The sequence below is a fragment of the Gymnoscopelus microlampas genome (assembly GCF_963454915.1).
Source record: "Gymnoscopelus microlampas genome assembly, chromosome: 19".
In the NCBI taxonomy this organism is placed as follows: domain Eukaryota; kingdom Metazoa; phylum Chordata; class Actinopteri; order Myctophiformes; family Myctophidae; genus Gymnoscopelus; species Gymnoscopelus microlampas.
Window position 1 is genome coordinate 23,433,151 of NC_139956.1, and position 19,363 is coordinate 23,452,513.

Consider the following 19,363-nt stretch of genomic DNA (forward strand, 5'->3'; position numbering starts at 1 on the left):
ACGTTTTTGGCTCAAGGCACCCCTGAATTACATTGTAACTTTATAGCACCTTATATTTGTGATTTTGCGATATGTAAATACGCAAATCTTTCCTAAGATACAGTATGTCATAAGGAAATTTAAGAGAATATCCTTTTCCATTAAGACAGATTGAAAATAACTTTATACTTGATTACACCAGAATCCATATTCTGGGGGGAACATTCACCAAAAAGAGCAGATCTACAAGCTCACAAAGAGATTTAGGTAGATGGGGAAAATAACGCACCAAGTACAGTGCAACTCAGGTCCGTTTTTACTAAGTATAGAGGGTCTAAGTGGTTAAACTGAAGTGATATTGATAAATTCCCAAAACGATCAAAGTATTCTGCGGCACCCACTTTGAGAACCCCTGCCCTAGAGTACAGCTAAATGAGTCACACCACCATAGTTATACATCTGGCAAATATCCAAACAATATCAATTTGGTCAAGTCTGTACTGACATTTTCCTGATGACCCAGTGTGTCAGTAAAGGCTAGCAATAAGTAACATCACCCGTGTTGATAACAGGAACAGCTGTGGTGTAATCTTCTATCCGTCATGTCTGATATGTGTAACAGAATGCAATTACAAAACATTTGCCTTTAATATCTTTATTCATCTTTTTTTTCATCCATTTTTTCTTTGAATGGAAATTTGTTATTTTTGTGTCTTCTGGACCTCTTTTGTTTTTAAACGACCTTCGTCATCTAACTCAAGCAAAAATCACCAAAAATGATTTCATGTTGCACAATCCACCTGGCGGACATTCCTATTGGCTTCACCAGGGTGCCTTTCATCAGCTGTGGTCCAAACGCCCGGCCCCCACATTAATGTGTCCCCTTCATACACAGAAAGCAGATCTGAAAAGATTTTGACTCAAGCTTCTCTAGTGCTAAAGCGAACACTTTAATACCGAGGTAAAGCCTGAATGGTGAAAATGGCTGCTTCTTAAGCCTTAAGCCTGATTCATACTTTGTCGCACGACGGTATCGCGCATTGAAAATAGCCGACCTACAAGTTCACAGCGCGCCGCGGATTCGACGTGTTGTGAGCTTTGTAGGTCTGCCATTTCATTTAAGCATGAGACAACGCCGTGCGCTGAAAATATCCCAAAAAGCAACAGTACACCAACACATCCTTTGTCCTATTGGTTCAGAATGGGACAGAGATGATTTGCTTGAGGCAAAGTCACTTCAGAAGAGATTTCAGTGAACTTTCTAAAAAAGATCAATCTACGGCTTCTGGACAAGGAGAAGGAACCTTTCGGAGGCAATACTGTCGTGGTTGTGTGTTATCGACCACGACTGTACTGGACTGAATGGACGCCACAGGCTATGGCAACCCAGTAGAGACACAAAACACCTCGTCCTCTCAAAAAAGAAAAAAAAAAAGCAATACAGAAGAAAGATAAAGAAAGCAAAAAAACAAAAAAAAACAGAAGAGGCTATTGGAGAACCTGATTTGGATAGGGACACATGATCTGATGCAGGACAATGTCACTATGACAGAAAGAGACAAGATGGGTCTGTTCCAAACCAAATACTCTGTTGCCACACTCGTTCATTCGCCCCATAAATCCCAATGGAAGTGGGGGAATATGTTGTGAAATAAAAAGTCAGATTCTAAGACTGGAATTAGGGAAAAAGCCTTTTTTACATTATCTTAGTTAAAACCATTCCATGATTTCCCATGCCCACACACTACACTTTGTCCGAGTCTGAGAATCTAAATATCATGCACGTCCTGTCACAAGCTGGACAACAAAATACAAACCATGGTATTTCCTCATCAATTAGGAATAACCACTTAATACCCATGGTAATAATGTGTCCAGATCTTTTCAAGATCACTACACAAATCAATAACTTGTGGAGAGCTTCTATTTGGATTGGAATCAGGCCACGCTATGTACAAAATAATAACCTGCGTGTCTCGATACACAGAAAATGAATAAAGGTGATATTTCCGATGTCACAGAACTTAATTATGACCTCATGGGAGGAAACGCTAAACAGGTCTGACTGAGCAGAGAAGCACGGTGACTTCTACAGAGTATCAGCGGCACAAACAGTCCCCTGGGGGACAAAAAAAAAATACAAATGAGCCACTTTCCAACTTCACTGCCATTATTTTTATAAAGTATCCTCCAATGAGAGTTGAATTCTATTTGACGCCACTCTGCAATGAAGTGCTGCACAAATAAAACATCTTAGCTTATTTATTTTTTTAGACCAAAAATAGGATAGAAACGTGTCTCGGCATCGCTCCTCTGTAGCTGCCTGTGTTCGAGGGGACGTCGGTTTGTGCGCCGCCGTACTCTGTGGACGTCAGTGTGACGTGAAATGAATTGCTGAGTTTAAGCTTATTTACACGCCACCGCACAGCCGCGTCGCTTGCAGAAAATGACAGATTCTCGTCACGTGACCTTTTTTCCAAATGGAAATCTGTTATTTCCGGCAAACAGCACGGTCGTATGGCAAAGTATAAAGTAGGCTTTTACCCTCCCTACCACCCCTGTACTATGACCACCCTGCCCTCCCGCCTCCCCCTTCAGTTTACAAGAAACAACCAGGAAATAAAAAGCAAAAAGAACCAAAGAGAGAGAGAGAGACAGACAGAAAAGAAAGAAATCCCCCCACCCCCCAACTGGGCCCGCCAGCACGACATTGGCTTAACACGTGTGTGTGTGTTGTATGTGTAAAGTGTGTATGCGGTTGAGGCCGCAGAGTCTCTGAGAACTGCAGTTGCTGTGTGTGTCTGTGGGTGTGTGTGTGCGTGCGTGCGCATGTAGATGTGTGTGGAGGCTCCGATGGGGGTGAGGGGGTCTCCTAGTATTTCTTTCCCGGGACAAACTCCTTCGCTTCAGGATTCAAGATGCTCTTCCTCTGCAGACAGTAGGAGGGAAAGAAGTAAAGAAAAAACAAGAGACAGTGAGTAGGGCTGTCACAATCATGACATTTTTGTTGATTAATCATCATACAAATAATTGCAATGAATGATTTAATTGTGCTTTTGGCATTGAACATACTGTATAAATAAAAATGACATTCCCTTGAAGCTTTGAAAACAAAACTTGCACAAGGCAGATAGGACAAATGACTTAAATATACAAAGCCTGTTACGTAAATATACAACGAAATGACTGACAATTTCTTTGATTGATAATAATAAAAGTAGACACTACAAGTTCTACAATTTCACAACGCGTTGCATCACATTTAGGGCATTTGCCCTAAATGCCCAAAGTAGGGACGCCAGGTTTAAAGTGGTCAAAAGAGTGTGTGGTCTCACCGCCACTTCCTCCAGGTTGCCGTGGTGATCATTGACAGACAGGCCGTTGAGTTGCTGCTGGAGTTGGCCCACCCCCTGGTTGTTGAGGTCACGGGACGGGATGAACCAATCCTGGTCCTCCTCCTCGAGCATCTCCTGGAAGCAACGCTCCAAGAACTCCTGCTCCAACAGCTCCTCCTCCACCTGACACACACAAACGAGAGATGAGACTATATGCATGGACGGCAGACAGAGTGATTTAGTGGAAAATATATTTACAGACAGGACAGAGAGGTAAGAGAAATAGCATATACAGAGAAAAATGAGGGCAAGAGGAGTGCAGAGGCATTCATTAAAATAGCCCTGAAACAATCTATGCACATAATACCATTATCATTGTAATGGTAGACCCCAAGAGATAGAGGAAAATGAGTAATACCGAAGAGATGGAGGCAAGGCTGGTGCAACAATTTGACAAACTTAAGTCCCAAACGTAAGTCCGACAAGACAATCAGAAGCGTGCTCTGCTCTCAAGTCGGACAGAAATAACACTACTAGACAGAAATAACACTACTAGTACTGAACGAAGTAGTGAATACTGATACATTTTTAATCTAGCAGTTGTGGGTGTGACTGAATGCTTATTATAATTTGAAACGCTTATTATAATATTCAAATAACCAGATGTTATTTTAAATGCCACAGAAGAGAAGGACATTTTGTGACCATGGATAGGATGATCGCAAAATCATGGTTTGATTTGGCTGAATGTACGTGTGCGCCAGTGAAGGCCATCCCATGCTGATGTGTTTTTGTTAGGGAAGATATTTTACGCTGCAGTCACCACATTACAAAGCTTCAACCTGATTTCTGCTTTATAGATGCAGCTCAGGGAAATGAAGAACCTTGAGCTCTTCAGGAAGTAAGAGGATCAGCATTGACAAGCCGAAACTGTGGTGTGTTTTGCAATACTTTATATAAGTTTACGCTAGTATTTCCATATTGACTACCAGCGGCAGCGCCATTTAATAGGCTAGCCACGGACACCACTATCACTCACAAAAAAAGACGGAATATTATCAAAGATGGAAATTTATTAGCTTTGGGTTACACTTAAAAGCATTCACGTTCAAAACCGCAGACAATTCTGCAAACCATGAAGCAAAATGCAACTTGCCTATAGCATACATGACTGATGGCATAACACACTTACGCACCTGTCTGTTGTACTCTTCTTCGTTCTCCATCCACATGTACTCGGCAAATGGGTTAGCCTCTCCGCCTTCTCCTGCGTGTCCATTGGCTACAGGCTCTTTCCCCTCCTTCCCCGGAGCTCCGCCTCCCGGTGTCTTGGCCACCTCGGGACCGCTCATCTCAGCCGGCTCTGACAGAGACAATTACATGAATGTTATCATTAGATGAATGTCACCATGAAGGAAATGTATCTCCATTAGCTGTGCATGCAACAGCATTAGACCCCAACAGAAAACTCTAAACACATTTGAAAACTCCTCATTCCTGTATTGTGCACATACGGAGGGCTCACAGCACATTTTGACCATTTAAAATAAGGGAGACAGATGGCATCCACATAAACAAACCCACATACTTCCCTTTTATCATCTTTTTCCATTTTGCTTTTTTTTTACTTGAAGCCAAACAACTTGGCATGTGTTCATCACCCCATTCATAGCAGCAGCTGGACATTCTTGGCTTTTATGATTTGCATGGAAGTTTTTCTCCCACACAGGAGCCAAACAGAGTATCACTTAGCTTCTTTGTGGGACCCAGGTACATTAAAACAGGACTCTTGTCATGTTTGGGTACCCAACAAGGGTGTGCCATATGATGATTTTGAGTGATCATTTATTTTCACCACCATCTGCCTTTACAGTAGAGTCTCAGTGCATGCTATGCTCTCATACACACAGCTTCCACAGACTTGCTTTCTCAATAGGGATGTAACCATATCAAAAACTCACCATATGATATCACAATAACAAGTCAGTGTGTGTTCATAGCAATCATCATTGCAGATATTGTGTGTCTCGATCCCCACAACATCTGCCAAGGTTTGTAACAGGAGATATTATTAAGATCTATGAATCTGTGCACACATGATCCGCGTGAAAACGTTCATAGCTCCCTCCACAAATAAAATAATAATTTGATACCGTTGTACATCCACAATAATATCGTTACATCCTTATTTCTCACCATAACTTGAAAAAAAAAAGTATAACAAAAGCTATATGAAAAGAAGATAAAATGTGATCCACGGTCCGTCCCACAGAGTAAGAGCGCATTACCACCATATAAATAAGGCTATAGTCCTTCTCACAGATGACCCCGGTTCAAATATGACATGGGGCTTTTTACTGAAAGTTATCAGGCCCTCTCTCTGCCGTCCTATCTGGAATAAAACATAAAATGCCAAAATAAAGTATATTTTTTAAAGGCCATCAATTTGATGTAGTGGATATGCCTAAGAATTGTGATATGTTCTGGCCATATCGTTCACCCATGACATATTCACTATAAGGTCACCCTAATGTGACAATGTACAAGAGCCGTTGTTCACATCACAGGATTCATAATGTGCTCCACAAGGCATACGTGTGCTAGTAGTCTAGAAGGACACATTTCCACTGTCCAACAAGGCCATTCCACGGCTGTATTCCGAATGCGGTGACAAGATTCAACTGAAAGTTCAAAATGTCCAGCTTTTTTGTTACAAGTGATTTATGGTCTAGCTGCAATTCAAACCTTATTTGAGTGAGACCATTCATTTCATTCATGACTGGAAGCTGTGCAGTGCTTGTGTTCAAAACATACTTCCCATAAGAGCCCACGGTGGAGCTCATATAGTACAGAGCCTAAGGGAAGCGCTTGAATGTTGGGGACTGAAAGAGTCTGAAAATATTGCCACTCGTATTCAGATAATAGTTGGTTCATAATGACATTACTGTTCCATTAATAATCAAAGAAATACAGTAGAAAATGAACACAGAACAGAGTAAAATTATGAGATTAGTCTACAATATTATTTAAAATACACAAATAATGTTTTATGAAAAATTATAATCACCGTTTTCAATAAAATATTACAACTAAAAAGACAACAGTTGTGAATAAAAAATGTACTCAAACTGATCAATACATTTTCTTTATATTATCTTTACTACCTCAGCAGAAACCAAATCACCATTTCTCAGGTCCTGAAGGCAGACAAGACGACGAGGCATTTTGGTGCCATCATTGCAAAAAAATATAATTGATGTGAAAGATTTGTGAATTCGGCACCTTTTTAGATTGGAGGTCGATTCTAAAAACCGTAACATTTGTATTCAAAAAATAAAAATAAAAATGTATGTTGCTATATATATTTAGCAACATCTAAAATGACACAGATGCTGTCCCGGATTGAAAGGTAAAACAACGTGTAGGTCTAAATGGATAAAGGGGATGAAACCCTAGGCTGATTTGTATTTTGTTTTTCCACTTCATGTTAAAAATTACAGCAGGGTAAAAACATGGCAGGCTTCATAAGGCTGACCTTATAGTACACCGTGACGCAAGTAATGCAGCTGCAGCTAATCAAATGAATAATGGCTGTGATAGATTTAGGCATGTAAATACCGTATGCTTGCACATGCACACCCATGGCCCTGGGCACATCTTAAATTTAACACACCCTTTATTAATTTTATCAGCTGCTGTGTTTCTTACAAGCCTGCCATGTTTTTAATCTGAATTGGAACAACCTACAAAATCAGCCTAGGGTTTCATTCCCCTTTAAGCACTATATACTTTGTCGTACAATAAATAGCAAGCTCAACGCATTGTGATGCGTTGAGCTTGTAGAGCAGCTGTTTTCGCTACTGTTGAAAATGATGACATTCTTTGACATGTTTCGCCTATAATATCATGCCCGAAATAGGGACAACACAGGTTGAAAGTGGATAAGGGCCTAAAGTAAGGACTATGTGACTGCATCTTACGGAAAGCCAGTGCTTCACCTGTAATTTAAAGTCACAATTTCACCCTAAATGAACTTAACACTTAGCTCACAAAAGCAATTAATCCAAACATTAACAATTACCTCACTGCCAAGCATCAGGATCCCACCACTGATGATGACCTGCTGGATATGGCATCGCTTGTTGATCCAAGGTTCAAAAACCCAATACATTGACCGTGACAAGCCAGAGGAAATACAAGCCAGAGCTGCATCTGAGCTGGAGTTACCTGCTGCTGACCGTATAAGCTGACCGCATCATGGGCTCAGCCTACATCTACCTTCCCACAAGAGCCCTGCGGCAGAACAAAGACAAAGCCAAGAGGACACTGGCCAGCTTTTTTAAACTGTACTGTAACTGCATCCGCTTCCCCATCTCTGAAAAGGATGAAATGAAGGCCTACCTGTTAAGACCAAATGCTGACAGTCAGATTCGATCCTCTGGAATAGTATAAACTTTCCATTGGTTAGCCAACTAGTTGAATCTGAAGTGCTCCCTCAGAAAGAGTTTTCAGCACTTGTGCAATATTGTCACATGCCTAAAGGGTAACTAAAGTTAGCTAAAGATGATAAACTGGTTTTCTTGTCAAAAATCCTTAAAGGGTAAGACCACTTTGGTAGAGGTTTGGGTTGTGTAGTTACCTTGCCATGATGCAACTCCAAAGGTGGACAAGAAATAAAAAATAATTCCTCCATTGATTAGAAATTGATAATTCAAAATATACTCCTCATTGACTTACATTGTACGGTGAAACAGCTCTCAAAGTCACTCTTTTAGCACATAAATGAACCCAAACATAGCTGATTCAGACAATATAGAACATCACCAAACACAGTACCGTTTTTTTTTTTTATAAAAATGTCAACTTCCTGTTGATTTTACTATTTGAAGATATGGATCCGGATCCGCCGAACCAGTCCGGGTTTTCTACTTATTAAAAATGGCAAAATCAACAGGAAGTTGACATTTTTATATAAAAAAAACAGTACTGGGTTTGGTGATGTTCTATATTGTCTGAATCAACTTTGTTTGCGTTCGTTTTTGTGCTAAAAGAGTGACTTTGAGAGCAGTTTTACCGTACAATGTAAGTCAATGAGGAGCATATTTTGAATTATCAATTTCTAATCAATGGAGCAATTATTTTTTATTTCTTGCCCACCTTTGGAGTTACATCATGGCAAGGTAACTACACAACCCAAACCTCTACCAAAGTGGTCTTGCCCTTTAAGTATGATATTAGGAAATTCTTGTTGTAAGATGTTAAAGATTGTTGTAAAGCTGCTGGGTTTTTAATAGTCAAGATTCAGACAAAGACTTATTGCACTGGTATTGGTTTATCGTTTGGTTCTGAATCACATTTCACTTTTAAAAGATTACAAAAGTTATGTCTCAAAAAAACGTAACCTTTTTTTCAAGGCACCAACTACTCTTTTAGCCATTTAACCAGGCTGTAAGGAATGGCTCATTATGGTGGTAGTCAATGATGGCAGGGGTATGTAATTCTTGTGAATAGCAGCGGTGTGGTAAAAGGCCACCATCTGTAATTATTAACCTTGAACACTGTGGCCTATAGAGATGCCCATAGACGTGTGAGAGAAGTTGGACGACGTTCTGGCTTTTGTACATAACGTTGTTTCATAATGTCAGAGAAGGCTGTTCCAACTACTGTAACACACACAGTTAAGCATAATGTCAGAACGAAATGGCTCAGAATAAGGAATGAGATTACAGCTGAAAGAGCTGGAAAGAATTGGAACAGAACAGAGTGCAATAACAATCACTGAAAAACAGAAAAAGTAGACCAAAACTAGAATGCGAGATTTGAGCAGGGAACGTGAAGGTGTAGCCATCTCTCCAGCCGCTGTCACCATCAAGGTTCCAAGTCCCAACTCTCAGTCAAAACAGGTTCACCTGCAGTGAGCCACTCCAACCAGACTTGTCATGACTCATGCATAGTGTTCCAGTTTCAGCACCAGAGATGACAATGTGCAAACTTGTCAATGATCGCCACTAATCCCCTATAAACTTTGTAAAGCTCAACATGTGAGGACACAGGCCTGAGATTGACACATTCCCGAACACCTAGCCGCCAATGCTTAACCCTAACCCCAGAATAAACCATTTTCAAGATCAGGCAGATTGTGATGTTTACATTACATGGTCCTGTCCTTTTGGTTTGAAAAAACAACCGAGTATGACATATGAGCAAAATGTCTGTGTGTATCTGTGTGATGTCATCAATGCCTACAGATGAATATGCACTCACATATATAATCTAATTAGGTTACTAATTAGGTGCGTCTGCCTGGCTGCTTTCATGGTGTAATAACACTAAGTTGAGATATAAGTCTACCTTGAAGACAAATAATGATAAACAAGTATATAAAATCAGGATTGAAGCTTTGCTGTAGCATGCCACAAACTTACATTTCAAGCCGTGTAATTTTAACAATGCCACATTAATTCATGTATATTAGCACACTGAAACGCCAGGGGTACTGTTGAGTATGGGAATGCTGCCTTTCTGCCTGTCCCGTGTTGATTTTCACAGTGACCTATAAACTGAGTATACTGCAAATGTTATGGAACAATTTTTTTTACAACACAAATGTTTGACAATAAGTACCATAGTAAACTATTGGACTCGTTCAACAGTACTAGTGTTAAAACTAACATTTGTAATTGAACCACAACAATACAAAATGCAGTAAAACAGGAATTCAGAAAACTGCATTGGAAATGACAAGCTGGATGTCCTTTAAAATATAACCCCCCCCCCATTCAAGATATAACATATGCTCCTAAGCCTAAAATCAGTTTTCAAAGGGTGAAGGGAACAGGCTATATGGGGGCGTGTGCATAAATAAAAGGAAAACAGGGACACACAGTGTGCCATGCTGGGATGTACTGCATGCAACGCTAACGTTCCTATTGCATAACCCATATGTTAGTCAGCATGTAATATTTAGCAAGTACAGTTCCAGCCCAACCCATCCACTCTGCCTAATATGCCTGCAAGGGCATCATTTTATTACTTTATCCTTTTTCAATTATATATATTGTTATGCTATATTGTTGATTTAGATAGGAGAGTATAGAGAGACAGCAACCTATGAGTATTCCAGCTGGAATAGAACCAGAAACGTTGCAACCACAAGGTCAACACACTATGCATTCACCCACTGGTACCGATAGATAAACTTGAAGCCCATTACGCCGTTTCATATTTCAATTTAGTGGAAAGGAGATTAATTGCACAGGGAATCTGAAGATCATCATGTTCGAGAGAACAACAGATTACTGTAATCTGTTGTTATTCTCTTAACCTGATAATTTACAGCCAAGTGTTTAGTAGAATAATGGATGATAAAAGCTTAACACACTCTATCTAAAGTTGCCATGTGCGACAATTGAAGTTTCTGCCGGGACACTGATGTTATCTAACAAGCCGATCTAAAACTGTGAAATGTACATGGACACCATAACTCTTCATATATCCCCAAACTAAGCTAGTGAGCTCCAAACTTTCCAAACTGAAAAGTGGTATGAATGTCAAGAATGTAGCTGAAAATGGAAGTTGGTGACAATAAATAAAAAGACAAATTCGTCTTATGTGAAATGTACATGGACACCATAATTCTCCATATAACCCCCAAGCAAGTGAGCTCCACACTTTCCAAACTGAAAAAAAGAGTGTCAAGAATGTAGCTGAAAAGGTTGGTGACAAAAACTCCATCACTGACTAAACACAAATTCATCTTAACATAAAAAAGGCTGGAACAGACAACATTCTTGGTCAGAACTGAAGATGACATCTCCCACTTGTGTAATAATATACACAGAGCAGCCTATTGTTAAACATTAATATTGTGCCTATCGTTTCAGTCAGTGCAGTCATGTTGACAGCTCTGTGTCTGGCTGTCTGCACGCACTGTACACTACAGCAGTGGTTCTCAAAGTGGATTCTATGGACTCTCGGTTCCTTTAGGGGAGTCTAAATAAACTCTTACAAGTCTGTAACTCTGACAGTATACAAATGGAACAATTGGTTCCATTTGTATACTGTCAGAGTTAAGGGGAGACCTTGAAATGTAAACGTTTGAGAACCATTGCCCTACAGTATCATTGTGTAAGCATGCCATATGGTACAATTGAAACAAACCTGCAATTGAAAAGGCACTCTGAAAAATAATAAAACGTCACATATGTAAAGGCAAAAGCCGGCTTGTGTTGGTGTGTATGTGAGAGAGAGAGAGGAGAGGACGGTGTGTTAGATTGACCTGCTGCTACATAACGGATTATGTAACGTTATAATACACCGTGCATGGATGGAGTGGAGAGCTGCGTCGTCGTGGCGTGTTTGACTCAACCGTACGATGGTGCCACCCCAAAGAAAAAAGAGCCGATATACAAACTAAACAACACGTCAGCTTTTTAGCTGACGTGCTGTTTAGTTTGTATATCGGCTCTTTTTTGGGGTGGCGAGCGACACGGTCGTACGTACGGCGTTGTGAAGAGAAACGAGGCTTTGCTAGCGTTTCAACGTTGACAGCAGTGCACCAGCCGGGACGGGGCTAGCTAATGGGGTAGCTAATGCTACAAAACCCTACTAGGCCTCAGTCAGGTTTCCGAAAAGTTGTTAAAGGGATTGGGGACGGCTTGAGCTTTAGCCCCGGCTAATGCTAAGTGGCTAATAACACACGACACAACGCGTCGCTTTTATCCGCCGTAGCTGTAAATAGCATGTCCCCGATATCATTACTGTGTGAATGTGTGTGAAACGTATTGGGTGGAGGAAGGAGAAAGAGAGAGAGAGAGAGAGAGAGAGAGAAGTGTCCCAACAACAAAGAGACACTGACGGCTTGAGGAGGAGGAGGTGGTGTGTGTGTGAGGGGGCTGCCTGCTGGTGGTGGGGGCTATAGTCTGGGGGTCCCGGGTCAAAACAAGTCTTTATGGAAGTGGAAGGGTTGTCAAACAAACTAAAACACCACCCCACGAACCACTGATCCGCTTCATAATAAAAGGTCACCGATATCGACAAATTAAAAAGAGACATGGACGTCACGTCCACACACACACACCACCGTTTATGTATGTATGTATGTGTGTGTGCGTCGGTTGGTGGCTGATCTATCCAACCCTAGGCCGCTACTAGCAGCGTTACTAGTTAGCACGCTGTTTCACCAGCAGCAGCATGGTGGTGTTGGTGGTGGCCTGGAGAGCCGATCGTTGAGATCAGAGCCAGCCGAACCGGGTCAACGAAACAACTCAACGCGTTTGATCATTATAACGCTCGGTTAACTTGGTATTAACACGGGTCCGTCGGGCCGGTCGTTATATATAGAAGGGGTTTACCTGGCATAGCTTGCTTTGCGTGTCCTGGCGTCACTTCAAAAAAGCACACACCGATCCGTTCGTTCGGTTCAAAAACAGAAACTTTGTATCAGCTGAGCTCACTCGCGGCAGCGTGTGATCGAGTGTTTTTCTTCTCGCGTGGCCGTGTGGGGTCGATGTTAATGATAATTATAAATATCTTGTTGTCTTGGTGGTGGTGGCTGGCTCGACGATGCTGCGTACGTAGCTTCACATGAGCTAAATCCAGCTAGCCTAGCCTCTTAGCCTAGCACAGCAGTACAGATATGAGAGAGAGGCTGTGGGTCGCTGCTTTGTGGTCATGTGGTCTGTACTGTGTGAACAAACACCCAACAAGAAGAAGCGCCCCTCATCATCATCACACCCTCCTCACCCTCTTCTTCAAAACACACAAATGCCTGCGTGGCTTTCTTTCAGGCTCTTCAACTGTTTATAACGTTTAATATAATCAATCACGAATAAGAAACGTAATCCATAAATGGGTTTTTATTTTGTGTGATTGCCTGTCTTTATGGTTTGTTTATAAGTGTGTGGACCACCTCGAGATAATATAAAGGTTAGGCATTCCCTTATGTTTATATTCACTACATAAAATGTTAATAAGATGATTTTGGTTCAACTTGACAGCGTGTCAAGCCATTTATACTCCGTAGTACCACAGTGTCGCTTGCAACAACAAAAAAAAGGACAGATCTACAAGCTAGCAACGCGTTGCTAGCTTGTAGATCTGTTCTTTTTTTGGCAAGAAGCGACACCCTCGTGTGTATGTGTGTGTACGTGCGTGCGTGCAGCCTATGCGTGTCCTCCTCCACCTCCACCATTGTGTACTCACCAACAACACACTGAGCAGACTAGTTCGAAACGAAAACAGAGAATCCGTCGCTAATTTGTAAGACAGCTGTTGAAGAAAAAAACACACACGTCTCCTTTTCTTCAGACCCGCAACAAGACCCCGCGATTCTTGCACTTTTAAACCCGATAATCACGCGTGGCCCTCGATCCGTCGCCACTGCGGGAATAGTGTGTCCTGTCTTCTTTGTCCGTTTCTTTCTTTCGCTATTTTGGCCGCAAAACGGACAAAAATCCACGATTTCTTCTTCTTGTGTCCACCAACAGTGAGGGCAGTGTTGCCAGGTTTTCTGGGAGAAACAAGCAGCCAGCCAGGTCTAACAAAACAAGCCCCGAAGAAGCCACGATAGATATGTCATGTTTATTGGCTATTGTAAAATAGCCAATCTACAAGCTCACAACGCGTCGTGAATGCGGAGAAATACTTTAATTTGGCCGTACTTGACATGCAAATGTTTGCGAACTGGTTCAAATAATAATAAAAAAAACAAGCCCAAATAATTACACTTTAAAAACAAGACCAAAAAACGCAAACCACAAAACAAGCCCAAACTCGCTTATAGTAAGCGGACATGGCAACCCTGAGTGAGGGAGGGAGGGTAAAAAAGAGAAAGGTGGTCACGTGGCCGCATTTGTCCAGCTGTACGCGTCGGCGATTGGTTGGCGTGCATGACGATCGACAACGTTCGGTTATGCTATTGGCTTATGACTCGATACGACCCGCCCCTATCCTATCCAATTTAAGTAAACAAACATAATAAGCCTATTTTTCTTCTGCTGCTGTTGCTGTTTATTATTTTGGATCAATGTTCAGTGGTGTGAAGTAATTAAGTACATTTACTTTTAGGTACTTTTACTTTACTGGAGTATTTCCAATATTCTATACTGTTACTTGTACTCTAACTCTGGTCCATAGCCTAGAAGGAGTTCTCTAGGCTATGGACCAGAGCTACTGCTACTCCACTGTAACATCTCAGAGCCAAATACTGTACTTTTACTCCACTACAATTAATTGAAAACTTGACTAGTTACTTTGTAGATTTGTATTATTATTACAAAACATTCACTTCAGCCCTATACATTTCGGCCATTTGAAAATAGCCGAATACTTTTTCCACCACTGGACAGATGAGAAGAAACAGACTTGTAGATCTGCTATTTTCAAGATTTGTATACATTGTATACATTTGGACCATAATGAGTACTTTCTCCATTTTGATACCAATACGTTTGTGCTTTTACTCAAGTCAATTTTGAATTATGGGCTTTTACTTGTTGCTTTACGTGCTGCAAATATTGTACTTTTACTCCACCACAATTATTTGAAAAATGTAGTTACTAGTTACTTTGTAGATTTTGATTATTATTGCCACTTCAACCCTATATGCATTTCATTTGAAATTTGCCGATCTACAAGCTCACAATGCGCCTCGATGCAACAAATTGTGAGCTTGTAGATCTGCTATTTTCAATAGATTTGTATACAATCTATACTTTTTTTATACTATTTGAAAACTAGTGAAATGGGACATTCTACACAATGAGTACTTTCTACTTTTGGTACTTTAAGTATATTTTGATACCAATAATTTTGTACTTTTACTCAAGTAGATGTTGAATTCCGGACTTGTAACAGAGTATTTCTACATTGCAGTATTGATACTTTTACTAAATGTAATACTTTTTCCACTACTGAACAGATAAGAAGAGAACACACAGATGCCCCAGACTGTAGAGCTGTACATAAGAACACGCGTTACCTTCATATCACAGCAGAGGGTGCCACTAACACTCCTGTATATTATTATTTGTTAATCAGCATACTATAAATATTGCAGCTAAATATTATTATATGATTTAAGTATCTCTCTTGTGTCTTTTACAGGTGTGAAGCAGGATTTCAGTCACCGGACAATCCCTGCACCTGGTGCCTGGAGGCCTGTGAGCCAGTGTCTATGCTCAATGCTCCTGGTGCCAGGACTGGAGGCAGTGATGGAGGAACCTAAGAAGTACTCACATGTTTTACTTAAGTAAAAGTATCAATATCCTACTGTAGAAATAGTCTGTTACAATTACAAGTTTGGTATTCAAAATTTACTTGAGTAAAAGTACAAAAGCATTGGCATCAAAATAAAAACTTAAAGTACCAAAAGTAAACATACTCACTATGCAGTATATCCAATTTCAAAGGGATCATAGCTAATGCAATATTTTATTATAGACAAGGAACTGAAGAGGGCATCTTGTCTGCCAAAACTGTCTACAATAAAACATTGCAGTGGAGTCACAACCTCAAACATGCAAAAAAAAGAAAAGAAAACATGAATAACTGCTTAACTACTCATTTAATGAACTGCAGGACATTACATTTTGTAAATTGTGATGACTGTTGTTTATTTTCTGAGGCCTGTGTTCAGGAATATTATCAACAAGCTATGCAAAATATTCTATTTTGTATTGTATTTCAACACAGTTAAGGAACATAATTATCCCAAAGCCACTTACCATTATATCTCTATTTCTACTTTAACTTGTATTATTCAAGTTCAGTAATTGGCTCTGTGCAATTTTGAAACACAAATACATCCTGTTCACAAGTACATTTTGAATACTGGACTTTTACTTGTAACAGAGTATTTCTGCATGGCAGTATTGATACTTTTACTTAAGTAAAACATTTGAGTACTTTTTCCACCACTGCCCGTGACCCAGAGATTGCACAGGCCTATTAGCAGAATTTTCTTGGCCGCAGACTGGAAAGACAGATTGTTCATGTGTTCATGCACAGACATACGGTAGGAGGATTTAGTAGGGGCAGCATGGAATATTCTAAAATTTTGATAGAGTTTTGTTAACTTGTTGTAACCAAAATGACTGTACCTTAGGGCAGTGGTTTTCAAAGTAATTATTTTCATGACTTCATCAAAGAAATTGAACTTGCATTATATTTGATTTTTTTATTCATTCATTTATTGAAAACAAATCTGCTTTTTGATAGTGACAGTGGAGAGAGAGAGGAAATGGCAGGAGAAAGAGGTGGGGAAGGACATGCAGCAAAGCCGGACTTGAACCCGGGCCGGCTGTGCAAGAACCGAGCCTTATGTAATGCACTCTACCAGGTGAGACACCCTGGCACCTCTTAGATAATTGTCTAAGACATATTTTTAAGGTTTTCAGAAAAGAAGAAATGAAAACCCACTATCTGCCTATTCATCTAGTTGACTTAGGCAATAATCTTGCCTATTAAGTAATTTATATCTTCCTTTATTTATTTCTGCCTAACTCTACTCTCCTGACACTGTTGATTCACCCTGCCTTATTTCCCATGTCCTCAGCATATCAGAATGCTTGTTACATTACAAAAAAAAAAAAATCTGCCTAAGCCCTAAGTCCAAAAGTTGACTTAAAATGACTCAGGCAGAAAGTGGTTTTAGAATATAACAAGCATTCTGATATGCTGAGGACATAGGCAATAAGGCACAATGAAGCAGCAGTGTTAGGAGAGTAGAGTAAGGCAGAAATGTCAATTTGACCAAAAAAACATAGGCAACCAATTATGCTAAAATACTAAATAAAAGGCAATTATGCTAACATGAAATAACATAGGCAATTATGCTATGAGGCTAATGATGTGGACAATGCATTCTGATGCAAAACGCAGTCAATTACATGCACCATCATCAGCTGCCACAGTGAGGCACCAGAGGGACATTTAATGGCTCCTTGTCCGCCCTCACCTGTCCCTGATTCTCTACCCAATTTCACTAATGGGATTCATTGGTCATGGGACGCGGTAACACACTGTGCAACCCATTTTTTGAAGCAGGAGCACACACATGCATAGATTTAACAACCCTTAAATGTGTGCATGTGCGCATGCATGCATACACACACGCACGTATATATGCACATACAAGCTCTATCATCAGTCCAATATTTTCTAGTACATCCTGCTTTCTCGTTTCAGATTAATCTGTTATACATTAGCTAACTATACACAAAGCAGATATTTGAAGCACATTGTCGCTACCACAGACATCTTTCATACATAACATACAGGGGATTCAAAGCAGACAAAAGACATGAATGTATTACGTGCAATGTGTGTGTGCACTCTCTCTCTCACTCACACACTCTCTCACACACACACACACACACACATTTACTGTTTGGCCTACACGCCGGCACAAAAAGCAGAAGTAAATTTCCACAGAAAACAATGCAAACCTGCGAACAAGCGCTCCAGGAAAAAAAGCTTCATCTGACTCCGAACTGCATGTTTCAACAAATATATTGACATGAATGTGAGCTTTTCAGCCTAGAATAGTGGAAATGGTTCGCTCGATCTTTGAGACCCTTTCCATTTCTTCATTCTGGGGTCTCAATCAGGGGGTCAAAGATGCTTGTATTATACAAGCATCTTTGACCCCCTGATTGAGACCCCAGAATGTTGTATTTCAGTCTGTCTGTAAGTCTTCTAATGTCTTCCTCCTGTCTGTGGGCTCAGCAGGAGGTCCTGTCTGCCTCAGTAACAGACCCGTCCATTCAAGCTACACTCCACTTTCACTATCCGGTCTCACACTTCCTGTTTCTCCCTCTTGCTTCCTTAACCCCCTTCTTCACTGCAACATTGCTGTTCAATCATAAATCATAAATTATTTTCCTGTACCACGCCACCCCCAGTACCTTTCTCTCTCTTGTCGAAGGGCAGTTTGTGCGGAAGTGTTTAGTGTATGCAATGCATTGGTGCATGCATGAATGACCTATGCTCTCCAAAGAGCAAAAGGGTTCAAGTAAGTCTTTGTTGCATGCATATGTGCGTGCGTGCCTGCCTGGCTGCGTACGTGCGTGTGTGGGTGGGTGGGTGGGTGGTTGGGTGAGTGAGTTGAGAGACAGACAGTGAGTGATTGATTGAGTGAGTGAGTGAGTGAGTGAGTGAGTGAGTGAGTGAGTGAGTGAGTGCGTGCATGCGTGCGTGCGTGCGTGTGTGTCACAGCCAAGGGTGTGGACCCATGGCCACAGGAAAGGCTGGGGCGGAAGACACGCGTGCACACACACACACACACACACACACACACACACACACACACACACACACACACACACACACACACACACACACACACACACACACAGTGACAGACATAGATGCATATTCACCCAGGCTGGAACACTATTATGACACACCCTCTCATGCGCCGATATTCATGTGAACAGGAACTTGCGCGTTATCACACACGTAGGCGGTAAAAGGTACAATATGGCCTTTCTTAATGCACACGTAGGCCTTTTCTATTGCAGTGGTTCCCAAACTTTTTAGCTCAAGACCCAGAAGATGAAGAGACCCAAACTAGTGTAAATCTACAAGCTGACAACGTGTCACGATGCGATGTGTTGTGAGCTTGTAGGGATTTGTATTTTGTTTATCTCAATATTTATGAACTTCTTTTGAGAAATGTTTTTTTTTTTAAATAAAATGTTTTGTGTTGAAAGCAAAAAAGGGATATTTACTCTCTTCCCATAAAAATGGGTCTGTGATCCAAAATTGGGTTCCGACCCATTGTTTGGGAAACACTGTTCAAACACTAATCCACACAGGGCTGTTAGCTACATGTATTATTACATCCGTCCAGTGGGCAGTGTTTTCAGTTTTTAAGACTGGGCCATAAAATAAAAAGCGTATGGAGCCTGTAGTCTCTACGTACATATATTTTCTTAACCTCTTTAAACCACTCTATTTTGGTCATTATAGGCAGAACATTTTAACATTTTGAGAAATTTTCAAACCAGAAAGTTTCAAAAATAATTCATATTCTTGTGCTGCCAGTA

General features: G+C 40.7%; 2 protein-coding genes across 3 annotated transcripts in view; one reads left to right on the forward strand and one right to left on the reverse strand.

The window, feature by feature from the left end:
* Positions 1 to 618: 618 nt before the first annotated feature.
* paip2b (poly(A) binding protein interacting protein 2B) lies at positions 619 to 13,821 on the reverse strand. Of its 2 annotated transcripts, none has more exons than XM_084043413.1 (4): positions 13,518 to 13,821; positions 4,511 to 4,677; positions 3,315 to 3,497; positions 619 to 2,908 (listed from the first exon to the last, which is right to left on the reverse strand). In XM_084043413.1, the coding sequence occupies exons 2-4, from the start codon at positions 4,664 to 4,666 to the stop codon at positions 2,852 to 2,854; spliced, it is 396 nt and encodes a 131-aa protein (XP_083899539.1). In that variant the 5' UTR covers positions 4,667 to 4,677; positions 13,518 to 13,821; the 3' UTR covers positions 619 to 2,851. The 2 variants fall into 2 exon arrangements, with proteins under 2 accessions (XP_083899539.1, XP_083899538.1); XM_084043412.1 differs by lacking the exon at positions 13,518 to 13,821 and adding an exon at positions 12,668 to 13,004.
* A 2,596-nt stretch (positions 13,822 to 16,417) lies between these two features.
* hspa12b (heat shock protein 12B) overlaps positions 16,418 to 19,363 on the forward strand; it is a 31,254-nt gene continuing 28,308 nt past the window's right edge. The window contains exon 1 of the mRNA XM_084043666.1: positions 16,418 to 16,653. Within this exon, the coding sequence (XP_083899792.1) occupies positions 16,555 to 16,653 (99 nt within the window). The 5' untranslated portion in view covers positions 16,418 to 16,554. The remainder of the gene's footprint in view (positions 16,654 to 19,363) is intronic.

Excerpts from the sequence above, each read along its gene's own strand:
- paip2b (XM_084043412.1), bottom strand. Across the intron at positions 3,498-4,510 it reads AAGAAGAGTACAACAGACAG|GTGGAGGAGGAGCTGTTGGA; the intron begins GTGCGTAAGTGT and ends TGTGTGTGTCAG. Across the intron at positions 2,909-3,314 it reads GCAACCTGGAGGAAGTGGCG|AGGAAGAGCATCTTGAATCC; the intron begins GTGAGACCACAC and ends TACTGTCTGCAG.